Source organism: Enhydra lutris, unplaced genomic scaffold (genome assembly GCF_002288905.1).
Source record: "Enhydra lutris kenyoni isolate GAN:26980312 unplaced genomic scaffold, ASM228890v2 scaffoldscaffold21, whole genome shotgun sequence".
Taxonomy (NCBI): Eukaryota; Metazoa; Chordata; class Mammalia; order Carnivora; family Mustelidae; genus Enhydra; species Enhydra lutris.
In genome coordinates this window covers 70,831,390-70,850,406 of record NW_019154105.1, presented here as the reverse complement: position 1 = coordinate 70,850,406, position 19,017 = coordinate 70,831,390, and the positions used below count along the sequence as shown (strand labels likewise).

Here is a 19,017-nt window from a genome sequence, read left to right as displayed (position 1 = left end):
AACCCTTGGAACTTAATGTTTCCCACCATTACTTTCACCAAAAAGAGAAGAGTAAGAGCACCAACAACTGTGTGAGTTGAGAGGGGAAAATGCAAGAGTAGGAACAAAATTGAAAACCTCACTTTAAGGAAGCACAGGCATCTGAATGAAGGATGAAAAAAACTTGAGTAATAGAAAGCTCTCCTCACATTTGTCCACAAAATGTTAGCTTTTTCACCATATCATCTTCTTGCCTTTATTTTTCTTCCAGTTTTACCTAAGATGGGCAGTAGAGGAGGTAATGGACTTAGTACAGGAAGATAGCTGAAGCATCTAAAGGTGTCTAAGAGATGAATCCATGGATTATTAGATAATGAAATTCACTCTTCTACTGAAGCTATTTAACATTCTAAATATATTAGTACTCCATAATGAAAATGTATGGAAATTCCAAAAGAGCAAAGTTAATAGACTCTATCATATCTGTTAAAACAGCAAAGGGCAGAGAAATCTAGTGAGTAAATAAAAAGGATCAAGGGCAGGTATTCAAAATGGCCCCAATTTTATATAGCAGAGACTTACAAATACAAGGGCAAAATCTATTTAAATTAGTATGGGGAAAATACAACAGAAATATCTTTGCTTATATAAAATGACATCATCTAAAAATCAACAAGTTAGATTTCAAGCTCATGAAAGAAAAGAAAGAAAGGGGGAAACAGGGAATTTGCTTTTTGGATGGAATTCATGAGAACTTAAAATGAGTAAAGAGGCACATTTTAAAAAATATTTTATTTATTTATTTGACAGAGAAAGACACAGTGAGAGAAGGAACACAAACAGCGGGAGTGAGAAAGGGATAAGCAGGCTTCCCCTGGAGCAGGGAGCCCTATGCAGGGCTCAATCCCAGGACCCTGGGATCATGATCCAAGCGGAAGGCAGACTCTTAACACCTGAGCCACCCAGGAGCCCCAAGAGGGACATATTTTTAACAATCTCTTATTATATTCTAAGTCACACATGGCTTTGGATAGGGGTGTTAGTGAGGAGAGTTGTTACCTCAATATTTAGGTATTGTGAAAGGCAGCTAAAATCTATGGTGTCATATGAGGCAGGAAACATTTTTTTAAAAAATAATTTCTATACCCAACATGGGGCTTGAACTCAAGACCTCAAGACCAAGAGTCTCATGCTTTACTGATTCGAGGCAGAAAACATTTAAAAATGAGAATTTGATCAGGGTGCCTGGGTATCTCAGTCATTAAGCGTTTGCCTTCGGCTCAGGTTATGATCCCAGCATCCTGGGATCAAGCAGAGTCAGGATCCCTGATCAGAGGGGAGTCTGCTTCTCCCTCTTCCAGCTGCCCCCTGCTCTTGTGTTTCCTCTCTCACTGCCTCTCCCTCAATCAAATAAATAAATAAAATCTTTAAAAAAATGAGAATTTGAAAGTAATTTATCAGAAGTATAAACTGAATTGATAAGATAACTTGCTATCAGTCTTTTGACAAGTATTTATTGAGTTCCTATTGTATTCTGGCTACGGAGATACAAAAATAAATATGCAATGTTCTTTCTTCTTAAATAGCATATAATCTAGCATCTTCTGCAAAGTAGTAGATGGCTTAACTCTAATTTGAGAAAAAGAATCAAAGATATAGTGGCCTATTTTGAGAAAAAGTATGATTCGTCTGTGAAGCAAGAAATGCAAAATACCAATAAATTCTCTAAACAGGAAGGGGACTGCATGGATTTAGGACTGAGAGCAGGGCAGTCCCCTCATTTTTATTTTAGATTCCAACTTACACGGTCACAGAAATCTCAGCTGTCAGATATACCCTCTCTGAATATGAAGGACAGTATGCACGTTAAATTACAGCACAAAAGTGGTCTTCAAGGAATATAAAGGATAATTTCATGACTCAAGCAGTATGGAATTCAACCAAGAAAGAGGCTGTATCAGATCTAATGCTTGCTGACAGGGGAAAATTCACTCAAAATGGGAAGAAAGGAGGAAACGTTGTGATAGGGCCCATTAGCTCCTTAGATTTGGCATAGTAATGGAAGGGTCCATGGGCTAAAGTATTCTGCAGCATTATACTTTCACAAGGAAAACTGGGAGAAGTGGGACTCCAGAGAGAATTATCTTCTTGACAGAATTTTGAAAAAGCATATTTCTGATTAGGATTACTCAATAGAAGTAACCTCTAAGAAAGACAACTGTAACAATGACAAAAAAAATTAATATGTGACTCCCTGTGAAATGGATTAAAATGAGTACTTTTATGAAATATTTCTAAAAAGAAGGTGAACAGGATAAGCTAAATTATGCTATATCGACTTCAAACACGTAAGAGCCAGAAAAGGAAGTTAAAGGCTGTGCAGGTTACTGTCGTCATTTTAAAAGAATCGATGTTGACAGGTCTGACCCAGGTATTAGGGTTACACTGCTGGTTAGCAAATCCAGGCTTTGACACCAGTTCTTCTGACAGCCTGTCTGGTGTGCTTATATTAATGCCACAAGAGCCCATTTGTTATCATTCTGGGGCAGCCAAGTTCCTTGGCTGATGTGACTTAGCAGGGCATGTGAGAGGCCTGACTGTACTTCCCTACTCCCCATCCCACCACCACCAAGCAGTTTTAAGTGTTCTCACTACCATTTTGCTTAAATGAATAAGCAAATAATGAGAGACGTAAATCCACTGTTTTAACAACTTTATGGTACGACTTACGTGGTCAGAGAGTCAAACTAAGTAAGAACCTTGCATTTCTAATACTTACCATGTCTTCCAGTGTGTCTAGTTTCAGATAATGTAAATGCACCAGCTGGAAGGAATGCATCTCCCCATATAGCCAAGGCTCTTACCTATCGTTCTTAAGGAATTGCAAGTTCTGCCTTCCTCCCACTCATCCTTACTCTCCTTCTGCCCTCCATTCCCCTGACTCCCAACATATACGTTGGACTTGCAAGGCAAGCAGGGCATGAAAAAGGTGAGAACTTAGGGGGAAGAGTTTTTTTCTTGTTAGTCTTACAATAGATAAGTGAATTTCCTGAATAATAAATTAAGCCTTTAGAGATATAAATAGAATAGTGAAGAGCTGCTATGAGATATGACATTCTCTTCCATTCACTCAATAAGTACTTCATAACTCACTTGAGGCTGGCAAGTTCCATATAACACATTAATACAAAGACTTGAAAAGAATGTCAGTAGCTCCCTTTGCCTACAGATTTATGCACAGGCCAAACTCATACGTATTCTAAACCCACACAACGCACTTTCATATTTTGAGCAGAAACATTTCATACAGAGCACTCAGTTGTAGTTTAAACACATTTTAAAAAATCTAGCTTTATGACATTTGACTTGCATTTACTCTTATCTTTCCCTAATATAAGAAGGCTCAAAGAAAATATCTGTGGCAAATATCCTAGGTTCTGAATGCTCCTCTGGGTTGCATGGACTAAAGACAATATGCAATAGCATTAGAACTAAGTGGAGAATCACCACCCAACTGTCACCTCCATAAAAGCAGAAAGGCAGGAATCAATCGTCTTTCACTCCACTAAGTAAGTATAGTTTAATTGCAGAGTGCAGCTGTCTCCATCAGTTTCATGTCAGTTGTCTTTGTCATATTACAATTTATGCATCGGGAATAGTATCCTAGTAGTCGGAAAGAGTTAGTACACTTCTAAGACTCATGCCTTACGGATTTTATGGCATGGGTATGAGGAGGTGCAGATTTATTTTTTACTATGTTCCTTCTGTCTCTTCTTCCTTAAGTAATATATTTTCTTCCCTAGAAAGCCGTTTTTCTCTATGAAATTTATATTAAACTAATCAGTAATTTAAAATGGTATTTCTTTGTGTGTAAAAATTACACGGTTCGGATGAGTGAATTATTAAAAAGTTATCTTGTAATTATAATGTGGATGATTGTGGTGATAACCCTATTCATTCAAATGTATTTAACATGAATTTAATATGTCCCACGTTCAATTTTATTTCTCGAAATTGGCATTTAGTAAATTCAGTAGGTTATCTGGATACCTTAAAGGATTAAAGGTTTGGTCAATTTTCAGGTGGAAAACTAAATGTGAGGAGGACCATTTGAGGATATATTAGCTATTTTAACCAGCCTCAAAACTTATCAAGTATTTTTAGGATCCATGGCTGTCTGGGTAGACCCATCACTGTTCATCGCACATCCCTCTCAATATTACATCCTAAATGAAATGAAATTAAAAATGTCATTTGCTCACAGGCTAAGGAGTTGCTCCTCTTTGGTATAATCCCTCATTCCATGTAAGTATAATTCATGATTTTTTGCTGTTGTTACATTTTATTTTGCATTCTCTGTCTGTATAATCATAGTCAAAGAGTTGCCTTCCCTTTATACATTCCTTAATATAAGAGATGGCTGGCAATGAAAAACTGCTAATAGTTTAGCAGGTATATATTACTAAGCCTTTGAAATTCCGTATCATTCACTAAGGTGATTATTATTCCAACTTTGCTATTGTGTAAACATATGACATGGCAGTGTTAGGAAAATATTCAGGCTTATTCTGCTGTTGCACCAACTTTAATTTATTTATTTATTTTTTTTTTTTTAGGTAAAAGCATGGCCTAGTAATTAAGAGAAAAAGGCCTTGGGGTCACAACTGGATTTAAATTCTGGACCTGATAACTTGCCGGGTAGGTGACCTTGACCAATTTCCTCATTTGTAAAAGGAGGATAAGGACAGTGCCTTTTTCACAGCACAGGTCAGAAGGCAAGCCAAGACACAGGAGGCATTTAGCCTGCTGCTTGTCACTGTACTAGTCATTGTTTACTCTTAGTATTAATGGTAACATAATTTACATTTTCATTAAAAAGTAGATCCAGGGACGCCTGGGTGGCTCAGTTGGTTAAGCGGCTGCCTTCGGCTCAGGTCATGATCCCAGCGTCCTGGGATCGAGTCCCACATCGGGCTCCTTGCTCTGCGGGGAGCCTGCTTCTCCCTCTGCCTCTGCCTGCCATTCTGTCTGCCTGTGCTCGCTCTCTCTGACAAATAAATAAATAAAATTAAAAAAAAAAAAAAAAGTAGATCCATATTTTACATACACATATTATCACATTTTTAACTGTACTATAAGTTTCAGTTTTATTCACAAAGTTATCATTTAACACATGGTTTAGTACCTTGTTGAAATTCAAATATATTACTGCAAGCAACACATTCTATACATACACTTCCAGAAATGTATAAACGCGCATATGAATTTTTCCTACTGAATCCATCTATCTACTGTTTTAACAACTCTGTTTTGAATTCTATAGTTAGAAAGTCAACCTTTCTAATTGTTGGAGCCTGGGTGGTTCCGGGCCCTGGGCAGGGAGTCTGCTGCTCTCTCTCCCCTTAACTCCTTCCTCCTCCCTCTAGATCACGCTCCCTCTCTCCCTTTCTCTCTCTCAAACAAATAAATAAAAGTCAAACTAAAGAAGACCTTCATATTTCTAATGCTTACTGTCCTCTAATGTGTCTTGTTTCAGATAATACAAAATCCAGAGCTAAAAGGAATTTTTTTTGCCAAATAGCCAAAGTATTTTTATATCTTTCTTATGGGATTGTCATGTTGAATAAGGGACAGACAGGCTAGGTAGGGAGAGACAGGTAGGGGGCCATGGGAAGGGAATATAACCAGGCTCCCAGAAATCCCAGATTTGGAGAAATAGACATGATATTTACAAGAACACCTTGTTTGTTCTCATGATAGTTACAAGTCCAACTTGTTCATTCTAAACATAGGCCTGGTATTCAATACTCCACCATGATATTAACAAGAAATTTACCAAGTTCCCTGGTCAGTTTCCTATAAAAGATGGACCATGAAAGCCCTCAATGGCAACTCATTCAGGAGTTGCCTCACTCATTCTAGAGAGCTCTTTTCTTTCTTTTCTGTTGTCACCTTCACTTTAAATTTCACTTCAGCATTTTTTGTGTCCCAGATTCAGTCTTCCTCTCCATGAGCAAGAACCCAGGAAAAATGTTTATCCCTACTCCACTGGTGATGATGTTTCTAGTGATTACCAGTTCATTTGCTAAGTGTTCACAAATGATTCTGTGAGGATGCTGCCCATGTTTAACATTGAGTTCACAAAAATTAAAACTTACCTTTATATGAGACTAACATAAGTTTTCCAAACTGAGATACATACCTGCATTCAAAAAAGGTAAGTTATCTTTTCCGTTCACACTTTCTGGGGCTGTACATTCACATACCAGTGTACACTAGGGAAGAATAAAAGAAAAAAAAACACATGAAAATAATGAAATTAAGAAATGAAATTCTTCCATCTTGTTTGCAAAACATGAGGCTATGCACATGGTTTCAAAAAGTTTTGAACGACATTTTTGTAAGACTATTTTCAGCTTTATCTTTATTATGAAACTTGTATAACTTGTGATTATTTAAACATCTATATGATTGTATTTCATAATTGTAGACTACGTCTTGGTTATAGTTAAAAACTACTTAGAAAGGAAAGCAAAAAACGGACAAGGATTGTCCCCATCATGCTAGAAATCTGTTCTTAGTGTAGCAAATCACATTGATAAACTGAATGGTTTTACATTTCTGTCACCCGGGATAGTTTTAGATCAATAAAAAGCAAATTATTTTCTAGATTTTTAAGTAAAAGCTTTAAATAAAAGATAAAATATGTTGTACCATAAAATTACATAAGGCAAAAGAAGATTTTCACCTGTGGCAAAACGATGCACACACTTGTTCATAAAGTAGGAGAGAACTTTATAAATAAATTGATCTCTGATTTATAAATTGCTGACTTATAAATAAATGATTTGTAAATAAGCTGATCTAAAGATCATGAATCTAGAATCTATGATTAATAGATTATGCTCATGAGCTCTTACAGAACCAACACTGCTCTGGACACAGTTAAGAAACACAGAAGAGCACATTGCAATGGTCCTGGGGAGTGAAGCAGAAATGGGTAACAGTATGCCAGACAAGCAGCACTAAGTGATGGACTCTCCTTAACTTCCTCTGAAACTGTAATTAACAGAGGAAGCACCTCTTCTGGCCCCAGGAAGCTGACAAGAGACTTACTCTCACACAGACAGATACCAGCATGACTGGCATTTGTTTTTTCATGAGTTTCCTTCTATCTCTAGCCAAAAAAGTGGGAGGGGAGGGGAGTGTGGTAGTTTGAGTAGAGAGGAGAGTGAATTTTTAGGCCAAAAATATCAGACAGAAACAAACAAATGCAAATAAAAGCAAAACCCAGAACTCAGAAACATCTTTGGTGAGGAGTTATGAGGGAAGCAGCCAAACCTCTCTAGCATGCATGGCTTTGCTCAAGAGACTCAGAAGGGCTCAGATCACCCTCCCCAGCAGGGTGTATCAAGATTGCTTGGGCTATCTCTAAACTGTCTCACTCCACTCTTTCTTCTCCAGGCACTGGCCCTCTTGGAGACTCATGGCCACTGAAGTCACTGTTAATGATGGAATGCTTACATCTATCAAGCATTTTAAGAAGAAAGATAATTTAAAGCATTGATTTAAATATTACTTCTGTATTTGTGTAGTCCACTACTTACTCCCCCATCATAAACATGCATCACATTTCTTGATAGGGAAAAATGTATTTTCATAATTTCTTTTGTGCTCCTATTGAGGTTCGCTTTACTGAAAGAATGAATAACTACAAACAGCTTTTAGAATCTGATGTCCTCTAAATCATTTTCCTGACCAAACCAGAACTCAGAGGTGATCCTTTCTTTTACTCCACAGCTATTTGGAAAATGCACTTCCCAAATCACTAGAGCAATGTGCAATGATGCTTGGGCATACTTAAAATTCTTTATTTCTCTTATTCTCAGTATTTCCTCTACTCTTTTCAGTCCATACAGGGTTGTTAAAATAATCTTTCATAAACTTTATATTCATCATACCAGGGCTCTGCTCTACAATGTATGATATTTATTTACTGGCCAATCAAATTTCGTATTCTCAGACTGGTGTTCAAATCCTTTGGTGATTTGTCCTTCATATCCTTCCGCATAATAACTAGGTATATAGCTTCGAGCTATCCTCCTTTCCAAACAGGATTATCATCTACAATATAATTTATAGAAATGGTTTATATTAAACCCTTTTAGTAAGGAAGTCCATAATTCATGGGGATCAGGCTATTATCTTGAGAAACTGCTTCTCTATGTGGAGTCAACTTTCCGTTTCCTAACAGAAGTCTATATTATTTTACCAAAGGATATAGAAATAGAACTTTCATACATTGTATCTTCCATTCACACTAGAAGGCAGATATTTAGAATAAATTTAACCTAATAACATTCTTATTTTGCATCTTTATTGTATTTTAAAGCTTTGCTATTTACAATGCTCTCAAGATTTAAATCCATGGAACATAAGCAGAAAAATCCAATAAATATTACTAAATTAATATTTTTATACTTGGACTCTAATTATTTTCTTCAGTTGCTTCCCAAGTGTACTGTCTGTGTCACTATTTAAATTGAGAGTTCTGAAGCCAAGAACCACAGTGCTTATTTCCTCAGCCTAGCTTATTTAATTTTTTTACAGTTGAACCTAGAATCATTTTTATACTGTGCTAGATGCTACAGAGTATGCAAAGATTAAAATGACTTGGAATCATTAAACACAGGCTGTTTAATACTGTTTATTGCTGTCATTTAATGGATATTTTCAGGGTTATGCACTTCTACTGTGTGTACTCTCAGTGCAACAATTTTATATTTCTGATACTGAGCAGGAGTAACAAACACTACATGCTTTTTGTTCCCCCACAGCACTCACTGCAAGCCTACTGATTTTGATGAGTGCTTTAAAAAGTGTCATTTGATGGTAAGTGTGACCATGAGGAAGACATATAAGATATATAAACTTTTTGGAGTTTAATGATGTTGACTATCAACTAACATACCATTTTGCCATGCTTTGGGCTAGAAAATTAACCAAATTGTAAGGACGACAATGATCAGAAAGGACAAAGACCAGTATTTCTTGGCTAAGCACTTTTACATGTGTGTGTTTATTCCTCAACTCATGGTTGCCAAAGTTTGGCCTGGAGTCTCCAGGGGTCCCTGATAACTTTTGCCTTTGCACCTTCTGCAACATCTGGCACAAGGGGAAGACAAAAATCACTTCCATAATAATATGAAAGCACTATTCATCTGCTTCTCTCTTTCTCTTATAAGCTTATAGTGGAATTCTGTAGAGGCCCTAATACATTGACAGCTAATGGTATGTGTGCTTGTGTACTCTTTTGCTTTAAACACTTCTTGTTTGAATTACTAATACGATAGATGTCCACAGGTATAACCTAAGTAAGCAAAATCTGTAATACAGTAAATATTAACAGATAAAATCCACATAAATACCAATTTTGGGAGTGTAAAGTATGCAAATTGCTACACTTTGGTGATCTAATTCAGTCTCAGAGTTTAAATACCATCCAAATACCAGCTGACTAGTCACAAATATGTAATTCTAGCTTGGACATCTCACGTGAATTCCAGACTCAAATCTCCAACTGCCTGGGTATATGCATCCCTTTCAAATTTCAAAGTTAACATCTCAAAATCTCTGGTCCTTCTGCACCTGTTCCTTTCATTTTTCATCGTCACTACAGATGGTAAGTGTATTCTTTGATTTTCTTTGGTATCTGGCGTCTGGCCACATTTCACTTTCTCTGATTTACCTCATCAACTCATCTTCATTTCTGCCTTGAATCTTTGCAATGAACAGGCTCCATTCTTCTGTCCTTGCTTCTTTCCAGGCCATACTCAACACAATAGCCAGCACAGTCCTCTTAAAACATGTATCAGATCATTTTACACCTGTACTCAAAATCCTCAACAGTCTTTCCACCTAGCTCAGAGTCTAGCGGCCCATAAGGGAGTATACAATCTGTCTTCCCTGCCTATGGACCTTATCCTCAACTCCTTCCACTTCAACCCCCAGTTCCAGTCATTAGAGACATGCTGCCATCTCAGGGTCTTTGCCCCTGCTGTTAACTCTACCTAGAATTCGTGTTCCTCTCAGATGCCCATTTCTTGATCCCCTATTTCCTGCGTGTTTCAGTTCAGATATCACATCACCAGTGAATCTATCCTGGAACACCCAGCATAAAATGGTCACAGCCCACACTCTCTAGTCCTTGTACCCTTATTTTTTTGATAGCATATAGTACCAGCTGATCAACAATACATTACTTTCTTATTTTGTTATTGTTTAATTCCCTAGAAGGCAGCATCTGTGTCTATTTGGTTCACTGCTGAACATCTAGAACCTGGTAGACTGCCTAGAACACAGAAGGCAGTATTGTTTGATAAATGAATGATGAATATTACATGTCTGCAAATATCTTATAAAGTAAGTTAAGTTAGTTATATTATTTTCACTTCTGTATTTGGGAAAAATAAAGGGATGGGACTTTTCAAGATGGTCCTTAGCTTCCCTAGGATTCTACCTTTTCCCTGACCACAGCTAATGAATATCCGATAAAACACCACTTCAAAATATGGGCACTAAATGACCTGAGAAGAGCCACGAAATACTAGTCATCAAAATACTAGTCAGGTCAAGCTCGTAGTAAAAATAAGATGTATATTATTCTACTTATACCATTTCTGTCACCGTCATAAATACGTAAGGCTTTTCCTTCCTTCTGTAGAAATCACTACTACTTTGGTCATTGGTACAGTGCCATGTGCCACATTCAAATATAATAAAGACAGTAAACAAAAGGGGGAGACAAGGCAGGAGCTGAATTCAGCCCCAGCAGAGCCTCACTAGAGGATGTCTGTTAACAATCCCCCACCCCTGACAAGAAGCCAAGTCCCCTCTGTGGCAGGGCAGAGCGGAGGGCAATGGCCATCTCACTAGATCCTGTTGGCTGTTACTTACATTGGTTTTCCTACCTATCACCTGATTTGATCATTTTCCTTTCTGTAGCAGCATATTTTTTTCTTGACTCTTTAATTGAAAGGTTGTTTTTAAAAAATTTCTTCCTCTTTCCTTCCTAATTCTGCACTCTTTCCTGCATCCTCACTCTAGTTTTTATTTATAGACCAATTAGTTTGTACACAGCCTTATATGCAGCCAAATTTTATCCTTTCGGGGAGACAAATTTGGATTTTATTTCTTCCAGGTAAAATTGACATCATTTACTCATTCACTCATTTTTCCTGTGCTAGGCTCTATTCTAGGCACTAGGGGGAAAGGTAAAGGAGAGAACAAAATAGACAAATATCTTTCTCTCATGGAATTTAATTCTAGTGAGGGAAATGGACCATAAATGAGATAAATAAAATATATGTGATGTTGGACAGTGGTAAGTACAAAAGACAAAAATGATGTACAGAAAGGAGATAGAATGTTTCCAGTAGGCATGGCAATTTTGGATATAGGGCAGAGAAGGCAGAGTGAGAAGGTCACATTTTGCAAAAAAAAGACTAGAAGGAAGTGGGGGAATGAAGCACATATTTACCCCAGGGAAAATGCTAAAAAGGCAGATGGAAAAACAAAGTGAAAGACCTGAGTTGGAAATGCACCTAGAATGTTTAATAGCCAAGAAACTAATGAGGCTAGATGGAAGTGAGCAAAGAATAGGAGTAGAGGATGAAGAAAGTAATGGGGACCGACACTCGTAGACTTTAAGTAGGTCCCCGAAAGGATTTAGGTTTATACTTTCAGGGAGTTGAGAAGCCACTGGAGGAATGAAATATTCCGTGTTACATTTTAATAAGTGCTCTGCTGAGAAGAGACTAGGATGATGGGGGTGTTGGGAAGGAGGAGGAAGGGACATTTAAGGGAACACCATAAACATGTATGTGACAGACAATGCTGTAAGAAGGAAGGGCTCAAAAGTCACTGGGTTCTGGATATATTTAAAAGTCAAAATCAACAGGATTTGCTGACATACTCACTATGCCTATGAGAGGAAGAAATGAGTCAAAGATGACTCCAAAATATAAAAAAAAAAAAAAAAATTGGATACCTAATGCAACATTTCACCTATTATATGAACTTTGTAAAATGTCCACATTCCTGTTTCTCTTGTGAGTTTTTCTTTCTCTAGCTATGTGATTTTAACACTTTGTCTTCTATCAGTATGTATGTCCAAGTTAAATAAAAGTTTGAGTGGGGCACCTGGGTGGCTCAGTCCCTTAAGCATCACACTGTTGGTTTCTGTTCAGGTCATGATCTCAGGGTCGTGGGATCCAGCCTTGTACCAGGCTCTTTGCTCAGCAGGGTGTCTGCTTGAGATTTTTCTCTCTCTTCTGCCCTCCCCCACCCCAAACCACTTGCTTGCCTCTCTACCTTTCTCTCACTTTCTAAAACATAAATAAAATCTTTAAAAATAAATAAATAAATAAAAGACTTGAACCAGTGGTGGTATGGTGAATGACCTTCTGAACCATCTTTCTTGATGAGAACTATATCATAACAATATGATTTGAGGAAACAAATAATGTGAGAGAACAGAGCTTGGCTTTTCATTTATTTTATTCCAGGCTCTGGAGGTTTTATGAGATTAAAGATTCAAATGTATTTACATCAGGGATATTGCTACGAACTGGATTGTGTTCCTCAAAATTCATTCTGCTGAAGACCCAACACCCAATGTGACTGGATTTGGAGACAGCCTTTATGGAGAGAATGAAAGATCAAGAAGATGATAAGGGTGGGGCTCTAATCCTATTGGGCTGGTTTCCTTATAAAAAGAGGAAGAGACGCCAGAGCTCACTGGTTGTCTCTGTGCTCATGTGCCAAGGAAAGGCCATGTGAGGACACAGAAGGAAGTTTGCATGCCAGGAAGGGAGCCTTCACCAGGAACAAAGTCCTCTGGCATATTGACTTGGCACTTCCTGGCCTCCAAAACTGTAATAAAATACATTTTTTTGTTTAAGCCATTCAGTCTGTGGTATTTTATTATTATGGAAGCCCAAGCTGATTAAAACAGGTACTATAATCTTATACCTACTTCAATTTACACGAGCAATGACATGTGTCTCTCACCCATATAACTGGTGCTAACAGTTTCATTTCTTTCTCGTCCATTCATACAAACTCCAGAGAGTAGTGTTGTTTTACAAATAACCTCGATTTCAGTCCCTTTGTCTTGTCCTGTGTTTCAGTCATTCACTAATTTCAGGACTTCAGTCACCATTAGAAGATTGTGTTAATACACTTCATAGAGATTTCGATTAAACAGATCTGCAAAGGAGTTTGCGTGTATCTATCAAACACTCCAGAAAATTCTGATAATCCTTTGTGAAACACTGAGATAAAGTTATTCCAACATAATTCTCCTAAATATTGTGCACAGTGGACCTTACTACATGTTCTTCATGAATTATGAAGATTCTGAAGGCTTGCCAACAGAGTTTATTATAACTTCATAAAAAATTCGCAAAAGGTCAATGTTTACGAAGAACCCAGACAGGAGAGAACTAACAGCAACAATGATTGATATGTTTATCATTTCAGTCAATTTATGACTCGTACATGGTACATGCTGGCACTGCCACCTCCTATTTCTAGAACAGTTCAGTTAAGTCTTTTTAAGTTCACCTTTCTAAGTCAGAAACATTCTGTGGGGCTTTGATGGGGTATATTCCTGGGTGTCAAGTTCTCTGTTTATGAAAAGAGTCTGATTCAATTTGCACTGCCTCATAATAGCAACACAGTAAAGGAGTCAGGGGGTGAAAATAGAGACATGACTAGTAATAGATTGGGAGCAGTCAGAATAGGCCTGTGTTGAAATGGGAAGTGTGTCTGCTACTGGTCTCCTGGCATACTGCCACAGGTCTAGGCAGTCTTGTCTGTCTATTTTTGTACTCAGTCTGCCACTCGGCCTCCAAATCTTTCCTCCTTAATCTTGATGCAAGCATTCATGCAGTGATGACTAATACCCATCTTATACAGAACTCCAAAGGAAAGAGGGATCGAATGAAGGGGTCCCTCAACTGGGGACTCAGAAGCACACATCCTAAGAGCCACAACTGGTGTTTTGAATACACAAACCTTGAGAGGGTCTGCTGCAAAACTCAGGACAGCCCTCCCTTTGTCAGGCAACCTGATTCGAACTTTGAGCCTCCCTGGAATATTCTCAGGAACCTCACTATGTTCTGAGGGAGAGCAGGGGAACAGAGAACAGTAAGGCGTGGCCCAGCAGACCAGACCCTAGCTTATTCTGGGGCAAGAACAATATTCTTTTGAAGGGCCATTTTAGATTTCTTTTGTAAAGTCAATAATTTGTTGTGTTAGAGAAACACCATTTCCCATGTAGATGTTTCCTCAGCACCCAAAATCAAATATGCTCCCAGATAAGGGCCACTAAGCCAGAAAGTAAGCCACTAAAGGCCTTATCATTAGAAAATACTCCTTTATGAAAAGGTAGGAATTACAGTGTATATACAAAATCTTTCCTGAAAAGATGCAGTTTTAAGTCCCTCCCCTGTGGCTCAGTAAAGTAGGCAATTGCACTCCTAAGACAGGAATTTAGGTTAATACTTATATCAAGTTTCTCTTTCTTACAGAAAAGAAAGGAGAAGTCCTGGACACATATTGATATGCACTGGGACCTTTATGCTCAGCTTCAAGGAAGCCGCTTCACCTCCAGCTGGCGTCGCCCCTCCTCCAAAGCTGTCCCCGCTGCTTGGCACTATTTCCTACTTCTTTCTCTGCAGTTTCATAAGGCACAGCATTGTTAAATCTGTGCTCCTTCCCATACAAATGAAATCTAAACTCAAATTGCATCTCTTTCTAAAGAGTTTTGAGAGTGGAGAAGCAGTTACTTTTGGCAACAGCCCTCCCAGAATCTTCTGTGCACCTCAAGTAGGGTTAATTAGTGCAGAATGCAGCAGTGATCAATACTTTTGTTCCAGTTGCGAGGAGTCAGTGTCAACAGGAGAGTGGGGGGCAAAGAAGAGGTGTTTCTGAATGGCGCCTGGCTTTCCATAGTTCCGTGCAAATAGACCCTCTGGTTCAGCGATGAAGCCTACTTAGGGCACTTCAGTTCCAGAGCTGATTTCTCATTTGGCTTTCGAATAATGACATTTCATAGTGCACAGGGGTGTTGATGATTCTGGCATCTGGCAAAACTGATCGCTTCTAATTTAATGTGTGAATTGAGCTGACTGAGACCCTACCTTTTGTCCCTGCACATCTGTGGTGATGTGGTCGGCTTCCCCATCCTCAATCTCCCCCATCTTCACGACACTGACTTCTATGGTGCCAACAACTTTGCCACCATCTGAAGTTCTGCAACCAAAAATAAATGAAATGGAAAGGTAAGCATCTTCTCTCTCCTTAAAGTATGCTCAAACATGTTTGTTTCGGAAAACCACAAATATTGCTCTTTACCTTCATTAGTTTTAATGAAACAGATGTATTTTTAAAACATTCAAACATGTTAATAGTATTGTTGTTGTTTTTAATTAAGAACAAAAACAAAAACAAAAACCTGGTTAACCACGAGTTTATGAAGTAAGTGCATGGACTGTCAAAGCTACCTCAGGGCGGTGAAACCTCTTACAGCCTCTTAGAAGCGGGCACAGATATCATGCATCGGTGTCCTGTTTGGCAACACCATATCCCCACAACAGCATAAACCATGGCTCTCCTCTACCAAGTGCATGGGACATTGTGTACATCAGTTAAAGAAACCACAGCTGGGGGGCCTGAGGGGCTCAGTCTGTTAAGTGTCTGCTTTAGGCTCAGGTCATGATCCCAGGGGCCTGGGATAAAGCCCCACATTTGGCTCCCTGCTCAGTGGGGAGCCTGCTTCTACCTCTCCCATTGCCTCTGCTTGTTTACTCTCTCTCTCTGTCAAGTAAGTAAATAAAATCTAAAAAAGAAAAAGAAAAAAGAAAAAAGAAAAAGAAATTATAGTTGAATAAAATAGAAAAACAGAAAAGAATATAAACATCCTTATATTCCTTTCTGACTGTGCCTTTTCCCTAACACCATTTTTCTTTCTAAGACACTAGGTAAAGGAGGTTCTCTCCCAGCAAACATAAGAAAATTAATGTATATGCAGAGCAGAAGTTAACCAGAGATAATTTAGTACAACCCTTTACTTCATCAGATAAAGAATCAGAGACTCAAAAAGATGGAAAAAATCAACTAAGGTAACCAAATGGCAAAACCAGAAATCCGAGTTTCTATCTTTTTCACATATGTGGGTCATTGGAAAACTCTTTATTTAATGATGATGGTTATTTTATTATTAAGATTTTCATCATCATTATAATCTTCAACATATGAATTTTCTGGTGAACAATAATGAAATATAAAAGTAAAATGAATAACCATTAAGATTCTCTATTTTCATTTCCTGGGCAAGAAAATATACAGAATAAGTGGGGCCATCATAACATGGGAAAATTGTGACACATACTGATATTTTCCCCTTGACACTCGTTTTGAAGATAGACAGCAAGCCACTCCGTAGGCATGACATTTTGCAATAACTTATTTCTTAGGCTAATTGACTAGTATTAGAAATGTGATACTTAATTTTTTTCTTTTTCTGAAGTTTATTTTTAATTGGGATACAAATGGTGTCTTTCTTACAACCAATTTCTTCTAAATGTCACTATTTTATCATTGAAGATGTCAGAAAAGAGGATTAGGAAATTTTGTATCAAGTATTTTTCCAAAATGCTCATTAAAATAATGAATACGTTAGGTGAAAAGGAAACCAAATTATGTTATTAGATCATGGCAGGTTTTTCTCAAAATATAGAAAGCATAAATTAAAACACACCTTTTGAATTACGCTTTTAAGGAAACTGTAATAGGAAAATTCTGGTGACATATGCATACCTAATGTCATAATGTAATCAAATAAAAACTGTGTACATAGAAAAGGAAAGTGATTTCTTGTTAAAATGAAGGTTTCTTATTAAAATATGAAATACAGTGCTTTTGGTGACTTTCAAAACAATGGAAATCATCATATTGACTCGATTATTTGCAATTAATATAGAAACTTTAAATATTCACCACAAAGATGTTTATATAGATGACACTATATGATGTTGTAAAACACTGCATTAGCTCCAATTCTGGGGTAGTTTATTCATTATACCATTTTCCCACTGGAAAATGACATAATAACATATCATAAATCATAATGTGACTTAACTCTGTACAATTATTTAGTATCTAATAAATAAAGACTTTAATAAGAGCTCTCATTGGCACTACTAATAGCTTTTTCTAGAGGATTGCAGTTTCTTTTTCCCCCAAGTTGATCATCAATAACAATTACGGGTATCTTTTCCTTCTTGTAGGAGTTGCTTAAAAATTTTTGCTTGAACAAATTGAGCTAGATTCATTTTTAGGAATGCAAACTTATGTATAACTTGCTAAATTTATTCACTGAACTGAATCAAACAGTGCCCTAATGATTTGAAACAGAGGGTAGGCTTTTCAGAGTCTCTCCAGGGCCTAGGTTATAAACCAACATATGTCACCGTGGTTAAAAGTATGCACTCAAGAGTCTGGCCTCCCTGCTAGCTGCATGACCCTGGGCAAAGAACTTAACCCACATGGAACTTCGTTTGTAAGGATTAAATTGTGGCATGATTGGAGTAAAGGGCTCAGTACTTTACTCATCACTCTTTCCACCCCTCATCTTCATCCTAGTAGCAGAACAGTGCTAATAGTGGTAGTTACAGCAGCAGCATCAATAGACTCGCTATGTCATTAATGTTTTTATATGATATTTGATTTTAAAGATTGTATTATTATTTTTTGACTGAGGGAGAGACATCAAAAGTAGGCAGAGCGGCAGGCGGAGGGAATGGGAGAAGCAGGCTCTCCACGGAGCAGGGAGCCTGATGCAGGACTCGATCCCAGAACCCTGGGATCATAACCTGAGCCAAAGGCAGATGTTCAACTAACTGAGTCATTCTCTCCAGAAATTTTATTAGAATATGCATCTAAGACTATAGTAAAATATTATAGGATCTCAAGCTTCATTTCTTTTTTTTTTTAAAGATTTTATTTATTTATTTGAAAGAGAAAATGAGAGAGAGAGTACAAGAGGGGGGAGGATCAGAGAGAGAAGCAGGCTCCCCACTGAGCAGGGAAGGGAGCCAAATGCCCGATTGGATCCTGGGACTCTGAGATCATGACTTGAGCTGAAGGCAGTCACTTAATCAACTGAGCCACCCAGGCGCCCCAAAAACTTCATTTCAAACAATGATTGCATGTTCATTAAAGATACAGAGACTTAGTAATACAGGTATTATGAAGCTTACATCCCTAGTAATGCAAACAATACAGGTTTGTAACGAATTAGAATGCAGCTGAATCTTTCCAAGTTTTAAGCAATGTACTATGGGAGCGAGCTTCTGAACTATAGCTCTGTCTAGTCCTGTTAAACCAATTATATGGGGGGTTCTTGGATGGCTCAGTCGTTGGGCATCTGCCTTTGACTCGGGTCATGGGGTCTGGGATTGAGCCCTGCATCTGGCTTCCCCCTCTGCAGAATAATAATATTCTTATATAATAATAATAATAATAATAAATCTTAATAAATCTTTAAAAACAAAACAAAACACAACAACAACAAAAACCCCACAATTATCTAGGACCCCTGGGTGGCTCAGTTGGTTAAGCAGCTGCCTTCAGTCCTGTCGTGATCATGGAATCCTAGGCTCAAGTCCCACATCAGGGAGCCTGATGTGCTGAGCTGGGAGTCTGCTTCTCCTTCTGCCCTTCGTCCTGCTTGTGCTCTCTCTCTCTCTCAAAAAAATAAATAAAATCTTTAAAAAAATTATCTGGATACTTTTTAAATAATTTTAATGCCTTTGGGCAGAGCGGCAGGCAGAGGGAGAGGGAGACGCTTCATTTTATCTTCATTTTATCTTCTATAGGTTACCACTTATTCCCAGAGTGGAATCAAAACAAGGAGCTTGCTTAATCTAGTGATGCTAGAATGATTCTTATTTTTGATTTGTGGAGACAAAA

At 37.8% G+C, this 19,017-nt stretch overlaps 1 protein-coding gene across 2 annotated transcripts in view; it reads right to left on the bottom strand.

Moving 5' to 3' along the window:
• The window catches only part of LOC111149029 (inositol polyphosphate-4-phosphatase type II B), a 372,027-nt gene that overhangs the window by 202,384 nt on the left and 150,626 nt on the right, over positions 1–19,017 (bottom strand). For both annotated transcript variants that reach the window (XM_022505917.1, XM_022505916.1), the window contains exons 7-8: positions 15,186–15,297; positions 6,182–6,254 (exon numbers count right to left, since the gene is read on the bottom strand). In XM_022505917.1, coding sequence (XP_022361625.1) covers positions 6,182–6,254; positions 15,186–15,297 — 185 coding nt within the window. The remainder of the gene's footprint in view (positions 1–6,181; positions 6,255–15,185; positions 15,298–19,017) is intronic.